We start from the raw sequence: 14,668 nt of genomic DNA, 5'->3' as shown, positions 1-14,668 counted from the left end.
GGCGGGCGGCGCGGGTTCGCGGCGAGGCGCAGGGTGTCGTGGCAAATGTTACGGCTCAGATTAAGTGATTGTTAATTAAAAAGCTACGGTAATTAATACTCCCTTCGCCATCTGGGCCCGCGAAAAGGCACAAAAGGTTTCTCCACGTGTGGGGCTCCCCGTCTCGTTTCTCTTCCCCCACAAGCACCCCAGCCCGTGGGGTCCCCCTTTGGCCCCAGGGTAAGTGGCTCTCGTCACTTCCTGTCAGGAGTGGTCGGGGCGGGCCCGGGTTAGCTCCGAGGGTGCCCTTCGTTGCGCGGCCGCGCGGGTTCTTCGAAGGACCAGGAGCCTGGAGGGGAAGTGGGAGCCCCCAGCGGCCCGCAGACTCCCCTAGAGCGGAAGAGGCGGCTGCGGCTTTGACCCAGCTTCCTTCCTTCGAATGGTGTCTGCAAGAGCCTTGGGTCCTGGCAGAAGACTCTGAGGTGCTTTGGCTCCTCCAAGGGGAACCCGGAGGGATAGGAGACTAGGACGAGCCCAGAGGGCCACCCAGAAATCCCGGACGACCCAAGATGGCCCAGCCTCCATGTCCTCCCCTGTCCCCCAAACACATTGTAGGAAAGTGGTCTGGGAAGGCTGGGGTGGGAGATGAGAGCTGCCAGTTTTAGCAATCCTAGAAGACCCTTCTGATCTCCCGTCTTTATGTGTTGTAAAGAAGAAAAAGGGGTTGCCACTTGCCCAAGGTCACACAGCTGGGCCTTGAAACCAGATGGCCTGATTCTCAGAGTTTTTCCCCTTTTCTTCTGCAGGTGCTCACTGCTTTGTTGAGAAAAAGGGTGACTGGATTGGGAGGGTGGAGTGTGTGGAGAGAGTAGAAGGACCACTGTGTGCAGGGAAGAGGGTGCTCCTGGAGGGTGCACCCCAGTACGGCGCAGGCAACTCAGGTCAATGTTGGGTGGAGCCCTTTGGGAAAGGGGCCACAGCTGTAACCCAAATGTACACTCCGTGACTCCCACCAGCCACTGGATCACTGTGGCTTCCTGTCTAGGGATTTTTACTTCTGGAGCTCCCAAGCCAGAAGAGACATTCAACACCATCTCTCCATGTAGATGGGGAAATTGAGACCCAGAGAAAGAAAGCAAAAGATTCACAGTTGGATTGTGACTGGGCTAAGGCTGGGGTCCAGGCCACCTGGTGTCTGGGTCACTGCCTTCTTCCGTAGCTAGGATCCAGGCTCCAGTGGCCACTGGCTTCCTTCCCTCTCCCCATGCCAGTTTAGTTACAGGGTGCTGATAGCCAGGCCTTCCCCCAGCAGTTCAGCTCACCCCATTCCTAGCTGGCTGGGCCTCAGGCACCCCAGGCTTGCTTGCCCACAGTGCAGGGAACCCCATGGAGAGGCAGGCAGGAGGCATGTGAGGCTTCTTTCTCATCCTTGGAGGGCAGAGGTGAGGGTGCAGAGATTGCCTAGGAGCACCTGCCATGCAGGTTTGGAGGGAGATGTAGGTGGGCGGGTGGGAGCCTGGAGGAGATATATGGGTGTGTGTCAGCAGGGCAAAGTCCCCGGGAGTGGGCAGAGCATGCCACATGGGAATTAATGCCATTCATACACCCTGCGGAAATGACTTTTCAAATGCATATAATCTCAAGCATGCAAATGAGAGGCTTGCTTCACCCTGTTTAATATGAATGATCAGCCCTTGAATAGCTATTATTACACACCACATTGCAGCAATTATGTTGTTCACTGGGTGTCGCTCTGTAACCCCCCCCCCAAATAAAAAGACGGGAAAGAAAGGGACACCTCTGTTTGCATCCTCCTCCTTCCTTTTTTCTCCCTTTTTCCAAACTTGCTGTCTAAACGATAACTTTATGGCGTGTATGTGAGGTTTGGGGGGTGGGGGAAACACTCCTTTCTGCTGGATTCTCTTTCCTTTCTGCTGTGTATATACCACCCCCCTCCCTCCCCACCCACCCGGAGGAGGCTCTGTCTTTGTCCCCCAGGGCCCCGGAGTTCTCAGATCTCAGAGAAGCTAGACTTGGAATCAGAATGGGCAGCTGTTCTCCACTCCCAGTAGGGCCAGAGTTGAGGGAGAAGGAGGCCAGTGTAGGTCCCTACTGTCTCCCCGCCCCCCTCACGTGGCTGAGACCCAGGCCTGAGTGAAAGAAGGTGCTCCGGGCCCAGTAGGCTGCTGGAGAGGCCCAGGGTGGGTGGGTGGTTGTGGGGAGGGGACTGGAGCCCTGTGCTCTGGCGGGTGGAGGATGGTGCCCACCCCATCCATCATGAGGCAGCCACTGGCCCTTAGGCTGACACAGCCATTAAGGCCTTAGACTGAGTGCTCAATCTCTTCCAAACCATCACCCCCATCCTCACCCTTGCCCCTGGCTCAGCTCCTCTCAGAACCCAGGAGCAGGAGCCGCAGTTGAGAGGGTGGGGGGAGCAGGGACACCCGGAGTCATGGGCGGAGAGGGCCACAGGAGCGGTGATGGGGCACACGCGTGAACCAGTGGGCTCCCCATACACTCCTGCCTTTCACAGTCCTCTCACTCCTCCCCTGTCTGCTTTCAACAGGAATAAAAACAGGGCAAGTAGCCCGGTACAGTGAGGGAAAGAGTTCTCCTGAGTGAGAGGAGGGAACTGGGCGGGGGTGGGGGGGGGGAGTACACTCTTGGGATCTGCCATCTGGGAAGGAACTAGGAATATAACAAATCAGTCTTTAACCTGTGCAGTCCTCACAGCCTTTCAGGTCAAGGCTTTTGCTTAGGCCAAAAGGCAGTCAAGAAGAGAAGAGAGAACACTGGGCTGGCTCCCACGGGCTTTGCTGGCAGCTCGTGTGGCTTTTGCCCCTCGATGATCCCTGTGTGATCTGGGCCAAGTCTTTGATCTCTCTGAGCCTCAGAGTCCCCCTCTCTACAATTAGGGCAGGTGGAAAAGCGGCTGATGCTTACTGGAGCTTACTCTGCTCATCTTTGCATTTGCTGTTTTATTTACTCTGAGGACTTGTTGAAGCTTCTGTTCTACAGACAAGGAAACTGAAGTGCAGGGAGTCTAAGAAGCATGCCGAAGGGCAATGGTGGACACCAACCATGTCCTGTTGACTGAAATCCATGTTCCTCTCAAGGAGCCATGGCTCTGGGGTAGTTGGGGACACCCCAGAATTTGAGAACAGCTTGGCATACTAAACTAAAGGTCCTCGCATCTTCATCACAGTCTGTGTGTTCAAGCCCCTGAGACACCAGAACTTCCATGGGCTGTGGAGGGATGCTCAGGTGTCGTCCTCCTCCTCCTCGCTGCCCTGGACCACCCCAAATATATCCTCTCTCTTTCTGGAGATGTTCCAGGCGTGCTGTGAGAGGCTGTGGGGACTAGTACTGCCCCGCCCTCTGCCAAAAAAAAACACTTGCATCTTTACCTTGGATAAATCCCCTGACTCTCCAGACCCTCCATTGTTCCACCTGTCAAATTGAGATGATGATAACGATCTCTCACCACTGAATTGGGGATTATGGTGCCTAAAGACAGTGAATACATATTTATTGAGGGTCTACTCTGGGATAGGCACTGGGCTGAGGGATTTAGAACGGAAGGTGAGAGAAGCCGGGCCTGGCTGTCTTCGCCGCACACCCTGGCTGCACCTCTCTGCTCAGCTGCGTGCCAGGAGCCCCGTATGTACTCGGTCAGTGGCAGCCATTTTTGCTGTTGAAGGAACATTGACTAGGGTCTTTCTCTGTGCAGCGTAGTGACCTCGCCGTGGGGGAGCTCCCTATACGGAGGGGAACCAACACCAAGGCCAGAACAGGTGTGAGGGAGCAACATGGTGGCACCCCAGGGAACAGCTCATCTGCCTGTAGGCCCCCGCATTGCCCCTGCTCGGCCCCCCAAGCTCAAGCCACCATTCCCCACACCCCCAAAGCCCAGGCCCGGGGGACGGGGCCAGAACAGGTTTCGGACCCGGAGGGGTGGTGCAGGGGTGGTGCAGGGGCAGGGCCCCCTCCCCTCCCAGCAGGGACTGTCCTGAAAGTTGAAGAAATGGGTTGGCAGGTGGGAGTGGGAGCAGGCCACCGGTGTCAGCTTCAGTCTGGAGCTGCCCCTCACCCGGGCCTAGGGGAAGGGTGACGTTGGGAGGGACTGCACCCCACGAAGGGTCCCAGGAGTGGTCCCCGGGAAGTTGAGCAGGAGGAGAAGCCCCAGGAACGGTGGGATTCGGTGGTTGCTGTGTTGTTGGGGGCGGGGGGCACGAATGTGGAGGGGCATCGGTTGCTGCCCGGGGTGGAACCGGCCCTGCCCGGCCAGCCTCGAGCCTCAGCCCCTCCCCCGTGTCTCTCCTTTCCCCTCCAGGTCCCGCTAGAGCGACATGATGGTGGAATCCGCCTCGGAGACAATCAGGTCGGCTCCGTCTGGTCAGAACGGCGTGGGCAGCCTTTCCGGGCAGGCTGATGGCGGCAGCGGCGGGGCTGGGGCTGCAGGCACAGCCGGAAGCGGTGCGGGCAGGGAAGCTGCGGCAGGCGCAGACAGCAACGGCGAGATGAGTCCTGCGGAGCTGCTGCACTTCCAGCAGCAACAGGTAGGAGCCGGCGCCCCTCCCTGGCCTCCGGGGAGAAGAGGATCCTGACAGGCATCATCCCACTCCAGCCAGGCGACCAGGGTACTGCTGCTCCCCACCAGGCAGCCTCACTTTGACGTTCTTGAGAAGGTCCAGCCTCCAAGGATCCTCCTGCCCTGGGCATGCCATTCTGATAGCCGCCTTGAGGCTGGGGGAGCACACACAGCGTTCCAGAGGGAGAGAAGTGGGACTCAGGAAAGCCTGAGATCCTGGAGCTTGGGGCAGCCCCAGAAACACTGGCAAGGATAGACACCTGGCAGCCCTTTCCCTAGGATTGCAGGCTTAAGGGGATGCATCTTGGGTGGGTAGGCATCTGGGCTCCCCGCTGCACAGCAGCTAGTAAACTAGCTGGTAAGTTAAAGAGGCCCAGGAGGGCGGCCCAGGCTTTAGATGTGAGTGCATTCAGTGCTGGGAGAGGGGCACTGTGCCTTCTGTGTTATCTTCACTTTGTTTATTTTAAAACATTCCCTGCGTTCATCTCTGCCTGGGTCCCTGATCCAAGCTGTGAAGAGATTAAACTTTCAGCCACCAGGGGCCAAAGCAGCTGGGAAAAGGCCAAGAGAGGAAGGCAAAGGCAGATCTCCATTTTTAGGGCTCAGACTGGGAATCCCTGTCTGTGCCCCCTTCCTTCTTCCACCCCCATTCTCCCCACCCTGAACTGCAGAGTTCAGGAGTTCAGGACCAGCCTCTCTGAGGATCGAGAGGCACTAGGGTGGGGAGCCTGGTTGGGTGATGACAAAGCAAGGGCCCCAGGTCCCTGCCCCACCTGGGAAAAAGGGAGAATCATGCTTGACAAGTTTAGGAAAACCGGCCCAGCCAGCCCTGGCTTTGGGATTCTCCTTCTCTTATTTGACTCTGCCCCTCAAATCACTGCTGGTGGTGCTGGCCCTTGGGGTCTCTGCTGGGAATGCAGAAAAGCAGAGTCCTGCACACACCTCCCTGCCCAGTGCCCCCAGCCCTGCATCATGTGTGCACAGATGTGTGTACCCACATTGCCATCACACCTTCCCCAGCCCTTGTGGCACTGCCCAGTTCCTCCAGCCCTGCTCCCTGCCCCACTGCCACTCCATAAGCCCCAAGGGGCCGTTTCCCACCACACTCCTTGGACCAGGGGTCAAATAAGGAAGAGTCAGCACCGTCAGAAGTCCGGTACCCTTGCACTGAGCTGGAATTGAAAAAAAACAGGATAATCCCAGCCGGCTACCCTGGCTAAGTTATGGGTCTTCCTGAGCCTTGGCCTCCTTGGTACCTACAGGACTCGGTTGTTAGGATCGGTTGCGGTTGCAATTTGGGTGTGAAATGCCTCTACACACCGGCTGATTGATGTGGATGTGAATGGAATTAAGAACTCTAAAAAATCACTTCCCTTTGGAACCCACGGAGAGTGGAGCAGGAGGGGTCTGCCTCCTTTCTGCAGGGAAATGGTCCTTGGGAATTCGCTGGCCTCTCCCAAGGCTTCCTAAGTAGGTTCTTTGGGGAAGAAACCCACAGAGCCTGTGCTGTCTGCTGGAGACAGAATCAAAGGGCAAAATCCCATCCTTTCTCAAAATAATAACAAAACACACCCCACCAAAAGTCCCAAGTCCACCCACTTTGTATGGCCAGCTTTTCTCCTCTGGTACCCTCTGCAGGGAAACCTCTGACAGATTTTGAATGTGGCAGGAGGGAATACCGAAACTGGAGAGTTTCTTTTTAAAAATCACTTAAAGTGAAGAGTAAACACAGATAACTGGATAATTGGGGAGACATTTAGGGTGGGGAGAGACAGAACTGTCTGTACTGATCAGGTTTCTTCATTCTCCATTGCACAAAAGCTGTGTTTTACCATCTATATTTCAAGTTCCCGTTATTTCTGTTTGTTTTGGTGAATATCCCAAAGGCCTGGAAAATCCTATATCTGTTTCACAAATAAACTGGGGTGGGGATTTGGAGGCAGGCAGAGGGCTGTTTTACCCATTTGGGCTCACTATGGGCGTAGTGCCCAGGCCAAGGAAAATATTTGAGACTTTAAAAAGGTTTTGTTGGCTCCAAACTATGAAAAGAACCCTTCAAAATTGAAATTACAAAATTTTTAATTAAAGTGAAACAGGCCCATGGACTCTACCCCTGATATATGAACGAGGCTTTTGGGGGTGCCTCGGGGTTAGCACTTTCTGGTGCCCCAACAATAAATGTTCCTATTTATGATGTAGAACAACTATAGGAAAAAGAGCCTGGCCCTCAGCTTCCTCCAACCTGCCTCTCAACCCCAGCCGTAAGCAGGGAGTCAGTCCTTAAGGACAGATACCTTGCATCTGTTTGGAGCTTTGGGTCCTTCACATGCACTGTGTCACTTAATTGTCTCACCATCCCTGGAGGTCATTTTATTCTTCCCATTTCACAGATGAGGAGGCAGCCCAGAGGTGGGCATGGACTTGTCCAGGTGACACAGTAAAAGCTAGACCTCAGGGCTCCCTATTCCCAATTCGGGGCTCAGTGCATCCTTTTCCCTGCTCCTTCCCCATGCAGGCCCCAGCGGGAGATGGAGGGAGCAAGGCTTTACATGGTAGGTGTAAATAAAATAAATGTCTGGTGATGAGTGAATAAGGGCACTACTTTCCCAGCCTAAACAGGCTCTTTAAACAAAAACAAGCACTAGCCCACTGACCTTAAGTAGCCATTCTAGCACCAACTGTGAACTCTAGGGAAAGGGGGTAGGGAGTGGGTTTATGGGCGAGACACTGGCCCTGTCCTCCTTCTGGGCTCTCCGTGGGTCTCCAAGCCCCCCCCCCTCCATCTGTCTGTAGGTCCCTGTCCCTCTGCTCGGGTAAACAAGCCCGGAAATACAATCCTGGCCTTTGGGAGTAATGAGTTGACAGAGAAGAGAGATAAACAGGGCGAGTCAGAAGTCAGGCTGGTGACAGGACTTCAGGCTGAAGCAAACAGTGCTGAAGAGCAGTCACTTGTTTCCATGCAACGAGCAGACCAGGAGCTTGTTCAAACAGAGGCTGGAGGTGGCGCAGGTTGGTGGGTGGGTAGTAGTGACCTGGCTTGGCTGCCATGCAAGATCTGAATAGAGAGAAGGTCCCAGGCTGGCTGCCCCATTGCAGTGTTCAAGGCCCCAGCTTCCCACTGCCTCCTCCCAATGCCCTTGTTGGTGAGTGGCCACCACCTCCACTCTGTCCTTGGGGCTATCACCAGGTCTCCAGTCTCATCCCCTCATGCGGAATCTACCCCGAGTGCAGTAGGCCTTGGCGCTCATTGATTCAGCAAATGTGCATTGAAACTAATTTTGTTCCGGGCACTGTGTGGCCAGCTGCAGGAGGTGACCCCCAGCTGCTGTATAAGTGTACCCTAGACCGGGTAGAGTACTGGCTGCCCATCACCAAGGCAAACCCCCTGCCCTGTTGCCCCCGCATATTTCCCCTCCACATGGCTTTTTTCTTTGAAGGCTGCCCTTCCATTGTACCCTAATCTGATATCACCTGTATGAAAGTATTTCCAGTGTGAGGGGGGGTGGGGGGGAGAGGGTGGAGTTCTTCCCCAGGGAACCCACAAATACCCTTTGGGCACTCTGAAAGGGGGCACTGAGGACTGGGAGAAGTGTGTATCGGCTTTTGGGAGTTGGAGGGCCTGGGGAGGTCTTGAGGAGTGGGCGCTCTGGCCGAGGAGAGCTGGACTTGGGGCCAGGAGGGCATCGCCGGGTGGTGGGGGCGAGTGGAGCTGCTGGCGGCTGCGCTGAAAGGCGTCCTGGGCCTCCAGAGTGCGCGCTCCCATTGTCCACGGGCTGTGGGGGTGACAGGTCAGCGAGGGTCACTGGAGGGTTGCTTAGCGTCTGGGAACTCCTACCGCAGTTGCCTTGGCAACCGGGGCCAAATCCCACCACGTTCACATCCTGTGGGGAGATTCAAAAGGGTCGGGGGGCTCTGCACATTAATGGGCTTTTAAATCACCCCCTCCAAAGAGATGGGGGTGGTGATCAGGGAGCTGGGGGAAGGGAAGGAGAAGAATGCAAGAGACTTTTCTTTCCTTTTCCTCTCCCATCTGGCTCTCCTCTGCCCAAGCTACTTAGGGGGGTGGGGTGGGAAGGGGAGGCCCCAGAGGTGAGCCAGTACCCCCCACCTCCTCACACACACAGTCAACGGTCTTCTTTACTTGTCCAGGCTGGGCATCTTTCTCTTTGGGACTCACTCCCTCTCGCCCCAGATTTTCCTCTTTCATCTCTGGTCCCCACACCTTCTGGACTCTTCTTTTCCTCTGGCGAATGAGCCTCTCCCAGGAGGTGCTGGGCTGTGGAGGAGCCTTGGGGCCTGAACCCCCAGAGAGGAGCTTTAGAGACTCCTCCAGCTGGTAAAGTCCCTCACTCCAGCAGCTGCTGGGAAGTGTTTGGAAACTGCTCCTCCCTCCCTCAGCCTGGAAAGAGTGAGAGGAGGGCAGAGGGGAGGTGGGGCTGGAGAGTTGACCTGGGGTGTGGTTGCAGGAGGATGTATCAGGGGAGGGGGCATTCTTGTATCCCTTCTTGTACCCACCCTGGTCTCTAGCCAAATGCCACCCTGTTTCGTGTGTCTGCTTCTCAGTCTCTCCCCTAGGAGGGAGCTGCACTATGTGTGAGGAGGTGGGGAGGGGGAGAAGGTCCAGGGCCTGGGTGGGGAGGTGGATCCCCGGACCTCTGCTTTCTTGGGAGTAGGAAGGAGCCAGCCCTCTCTACCAGCAGGAAAGGCTCCTGCCTTCCCTTCTGATATGGGATTTGGAGACCTTTTCTCCCCGCTCCCTCACCCCCTTTTATGCCAGATGTCTTGTCCTTACTGATTAGGATTTTGGGGACAGAGGGTAGAAGATGAAGGCAAGAGAATGTTTCCTCTTCTGATGATGAAGAATTTAGCATGAAGGATTTGAAGTGCGGAGGGCCTCATCCCAGAGCCACTCCACCAGGCAGAACTCAGTCTTGAACCCTCAAAAACATGTCCAGGGGAGTGGAGGTGCGTTCTCAATGAGTGGCTACTTTTTCTCCTGGGGGGAGCTCCTTTGTCCTGAGAAGCCCCAATGGAAGTCCTTTGGAACGGAATTGCATGCCCCCAAACACACCTACTCTAAATCCTACACTGTAGCCCCTGCAGTACGGGCCAGGGTGAAAGGAGGAAGCTCCTTCTGGCTCTGAACCCAGCCCTGGGAAAGACCTGCTTCCAGAGAACTCCACAGACACAGCTCTGGAGTGCATCTGGGCACGCACCCTGAGCACGAGACCCACCCACACTTCAGCACCATCACCTGGGCCCACCACCACACTGCTCTATTCCATCTCCTTCCCGGACACCATCCCTCCCTTCCAGGACCAGTCCCCAAAGCTTGCACCCGGGACTCCCACTCCCGCAAGCACACTGCCTCCCCCACAGTGCACTTTTGGCCTGGGGGAGGTGGGCGGCAGGATGCATGCTTAGCAGTGGGCCGAGGGCTGGCCGCTGGGGGCACGGGGAAGGGGGAGAGAAGGAGCATTTCTAAGGAACGCCTTTCCTTTTTAGGCACTGTTGGGTTCTTTTGTTAATTCTCATATGCCTGAGGCTAGGGGTGGGTTCCTCGAGGATGGGAAGCATTTTGGAGACTTTGGTGGGGAAGGGGTCCTGAAACTGGGCTGTACACAGGGTTATAAGCTGCAACCCCCCCTCTCCCCCCAGACCTGTCTGTGTCTGTGCTTTGCTGGTTTTCATTTTAATGGTTCTAATTTGAGAATGCGCCGATGTCATTTTTATGAGGTTGGTGTAAAAAAAATTTACAGCCTTTTCCAAAAAGCTTTTTTTTTTTTCCCGAGGAAAAAAGGTGTAGAATCACTTGAGGGGTTTTATAGTCTCCTTTCCCCCACTCCCCCTTTACCCCACCTTCTCTGTGTAATTTCATTTTTATGTCTCTTTGCCGGAGGACGAAGCCTGACTGGTGGAGAAGCTGGATCTCCCCCAGGTCAGTTCCCTCAGTGGCTGGGCCCCTGACGTCTGACCCCTTCTCTCTGCCCCCCTTCCCTCCACCCTCTGTCCCGGAGCTGCCAGGTTAGATGGGGAGGTTTCCTGTTTGCTTCAAATCAACAGGTACTTATTAGGCACGTACTCTTTACTAACAGTGTATTAGGTATCAACCCTCTGAGTTTTATCTGCCAACGATTTTCCCTCAAGTGTAGAATGAAATAAAAAATCACTGCCCCTTGTGGTCTGGCCCCAGCTTAACCCTGGGACTTCATCTCGTGCTGCTCTGTCCTGCCACACTGGCCTTTGTGGTTCACAGTGCACCTCAGGGCCTTTGCACCAGCTGGTTCTGTTTCCTCTACCCTAAAAACTCCCCTCCTGGAAAAGGTGGCTCCTTCTTATCTTAAATATCTCCACTGAGAGGCCCTCTTAACCACTCCACCTAAGTAGCCAGCCACTCATTCTCTGTGAAATGCTTAGTGCTGGCTGTCTCATGGTTCACTCATTTCTTGTTTAGTGTTTGTCTCACCCAGTTAGAATGTGGGCTCCTGTAAAGCAGATACACCAGGTCTCCAGTGCCCAGGACAGTGTGCGTGCTTAACAGACACTTGTGGAATTATTGATAAAAGAACTGAAAGTCACATTATGGCACCGGGTAAAGATGATGGGCTTTCCCAAGTGTGCTTCTCAGGTTTGAGGGGAGGGTGAGGTGAGCCACACCCTCAGACACCCTCCTGGTGCTCCCTTCTCTGAAATCTAGGCAAACCCCACATATAATCATCAGGATAAGTTAGGTAAGTCCAAATCCCAGTTTTGAAAATTAGCCAGATGCCCACAGACAGAAGAGGGGTTTGGGTTCTGTTTAGTTTGGCTGCCCCGCACCATTGGTTAATGGGTTCTGCATCTACCTGCCCGGCTCTCAGCTCCGCGTCTCTATGCAGGGCCCAATTTCAGGCCCCATGGGTTGAGGTCCTGTTCCTGCCACTGTGCGACTTTAGGCCAATCACTGTCCCCCTCTGGGGCTCCCTTTCCTCATCTAAAAAGTGAACTAGATCAGTGCTTCTCACACTCTTTTGCTTGAGAACTGCGGTAGGAATTTCTTGGAGCCCCAGCACACAGACACACACATACACACCTGAAACCAGTTTCATGTAACAAGGTTTTCCCTTACCTAGCCTTATCCATATACACACATTCATACATATATATACACACATATATTCATATATATTCATATAGATACATATACACATCTTTATATATATATATATATATATATTTTTTTTTTTTCCCTTCCTATTTTTTGATCCACAAAATTGATATCATGTCTCACCATTGGGTCATGACCAGCAGTTAGATACTCTAATGCTTCAGCTCACCAGGTTTGTGGTTTGTGATTCTGCTTCTCCATACTCAGACTTCATCCCATCAAACTTGTCTCCCTGAGCACCACATCGCCCTCACCCCCATTGGCACACAGAATAAGGCTGGGACCCCGACACAGATCTGGACTCCTACAGCCTGGAGAAAGGTCAGCTAAAGAGCCCTGCACCTGGCTTCCTTAGAGAGGATACTGCCCCCGACCCCTCCAACTCTGAGAGACAGAAATGGGGGTGTGGTTCCATCTTAAAGGTGAAAGACCCCACTTGCTTTTATTTTCTTAGCAGCGCCCCATTGCCCTGGAAGCTCCAGCTTGGTTTCCCCTCCCTCCCTGGATGCCATCGGTTATAAGCCATTTATTCCTAATTGTGGCTATCCTGCTAATGACTTCTCAGTGCGGCTTGGGGGGAGGGGAGTTCAGCTTCATTAGTGGGACTGAGTTCTTAGGCTGGAGGGGGTGTGGCTTAGGTATGAAAACAATTTGGTCAGCAAGGCCTTCTGGGTGGCATTGGGCCAGGGCCAAAGACTGGGAGCCACAGAAGAAGGGGAGATTAGTGATAAATAATAGTTAAGGTTCATCCCGGACATTGTCCCATGGACTCCTCACATCCACCTTGAGAATTAAGTACGGGTTATTCCTAGTTTGCAGAGGAGGCTCAGAGAGGGAAAGGGACTTACCCAAGGTCACTCAGTATATGGCAGAACCAGAATCTAGCTCCATCCCCCTCAGACTAGGTCTGTGCACTCCCTTAAAGGAAAAATAGACCTTATTCCCCAACCCAGAGCTGGGCCTTTGGTTTTCAGTCCAAGGGGTGAAGTGGGGGTGGGGGATGAGATATAAGAGGCCAAATGCCTCCCAGTTTTCTACTCAGATTTTCTCTGATGGCTTCTCCCTGGTGTGGGATTCTAAATGCCTTTTCCCACCCAGGGCTCAGTTTATGTAACTCTTGCTACCAAGGAAGGGAAACCAGCCCCACTTTTCTCCTGGAGATTCCTTTCTTGGTCTTCTCTCCGCTTCTCAACCAGCTTCACCCGAAAGCTGAAATGTACACACGATTCAGGGAGATGGTAGATTCACAGGCCTCACTGGCACGTGTGTGAGATCCCTGAGGCCCCTTGGCGGCGTGAAGGGTGCTGGGCAGCCAGAGGTGCCTGGACTCCACCACTTCCTAGTTGGGGTCTTGAGCCTCAGTTTCCTTGTCTGTGTAAAATGGAGACAGTGATACCTGTTTAGCTCGGTGTTATGAAACTCCAATTAAATGTTTGTGCAAATGCTTTGAAAACTGCAAGTGACTGTACACATGTTAGCTCTTAAACTCTATGTTGGCCTGTAACCACCTCCTGTATTCAGCCTAGAGGAAAAGGAATTTCATGAGCAGGTGTTGCACATCTATCTGTGCTGGTGCCTGGGGTTAGGGGGTCACAGGTACCAGTGATAGCATCTATGCTTTCAAGTGGTCACAGTCTGGTTGACCTCATCAGAGGAGGAAGTGGGCTGGATCTCTCAGGGTTGGAGCTGCCGTTTGCCACTGTCTTGGAGGTGAGTGGCCCAGGGGTTTGTCAGGCCTCAGTGCCAACAGGCAGTGTAAACACTCTTGGTGCATCAGAGTGATGCACAGACTCATGTGGAGCTTAAGAGTCTCAGACCTGCCTGATCCCTTGGGCCACCTCTCTCTGGAGGAGGGCATCCTGGGCCCCTGGGACCCCCAGGCTCCTGGAGAACTGCCCCAAGCAGGGATTCTGGATGTGAAGATGCTGAGGTGGTGGTGGGAAGTGGAGAATGGAGCAGCATTTAGGCACATTGAACAGTCAGGGACATGCTCCTGCCATTTGGGAAGGGGAACTTGGACCCCAGGCCTGGGTCTGCACAGTACCAGGGTGCATATTGTGTCAGGGCTGGGCTGTAAGCAAATTACCTGAAACAACCTAGTGTTGCTCGCCATCATCTGTTCATGGCCACCTACCTTGAACAAGCACAGGGCCAGTTCAACGTAGGTGGCCATGAATGTGAATGAGTGAAGGGAAGAATGAATGAGTGAAGTGCCTGGAGAATTTCAGACCCTGATGACCTGGGGGCCTCTGTGGGCTTCTCTGGCCTCTCCTGCTATTGCCCCCAATGCAACTCAACTCCCCGCCCCTGGGAATGGCTTCCTCTGGGCCATTTCACATCTCTGGGGTGTGTGGGTTCACTTTCCTTGTCCACCTGGTGAAATCGCCCTTCGGGACTTGAGACTGTGCTGCCATCTCCTCTGGGAGGCCCTTCCAGACTTCCCCAGGCAGAGAAGACCCTTCTCTGGGGACACCAAGGGCCCACTTTTTTTTTTTTAATTCAATTTTATTGAGATATATTCACATACCATGCAGTCATACAAAGCGTACATTCAGTTGTTCATAGTACCGTTATATAGTTGTGCATTCATCACCAAAATTAATTTTTGAACATTTTCATTACCACACACATGAACATAATAAGAATAAAAATTAAAGTGAAAAAGAACAAAGTAAGAAAGAACTCTGGGTGCTTTTTTTTTTTTTGGCTCCCATTTTTCTACTTATCCATCCATACACTGGACAAAGGGGAGTATGGTCCAGATGGCTTTCCCAATCACATTGTCACCCCTCATAAGCTATGTTTTTATACAATCGTCTTCAAGATTCAGGGGTTCCGGGTTGTAGTTTGATAGTTTCAGGTATTTACTGCTAGCTATTCCAATTCATTAGAACTAAAAAGGTTGTCTATATTGTGCATAAGAGTGCCCACCAGAGTGACCTCTCAGCTCC

At 53.6% G+C, this 14,668-nt stretch overlaps 1 protein-coding gene across 1 annotated transcript in view; it reads left to right on the top strand.

The window, feature by feature from the left end:
• FOXP4 (forkhead box P4) overlaps nt 1-14,668 on the top strand; it is a 59,229-nt gene that overhangs the window by 14,214 nt on the left and 30,347 nt on the right. Inside the window, 1 exon segment of the mRNA XM_037842999.1 lies at nt 4,313-4,538. Within this exon segment, the coding sequence (XP_037698927.1) occupies nt 4,329-4,538 (210 nt within the window). The 5' untranslated portion in view covers nt 4,313-4,328.

The sequence above is a fragment of the Choloepus didactylus genome, chromosome 7 (assembly GCF_015220235.1).
Source record: "Choloepus didactylus isolate mChoDid1 chromosome 7, mChoDid1.pri, whole genome shotgun sequence".
NCBI lineage: Eukaryota > Metazoa > Chordata > Mammalia > Pilosa > Megalonychidae > Choloepus > Choloepus didactylus.
The sequence above is the reverse complement of the archived record's forward strand: the minus strand, read 5'-3'. Positions and strand labels throughout refer to the sequence as shown.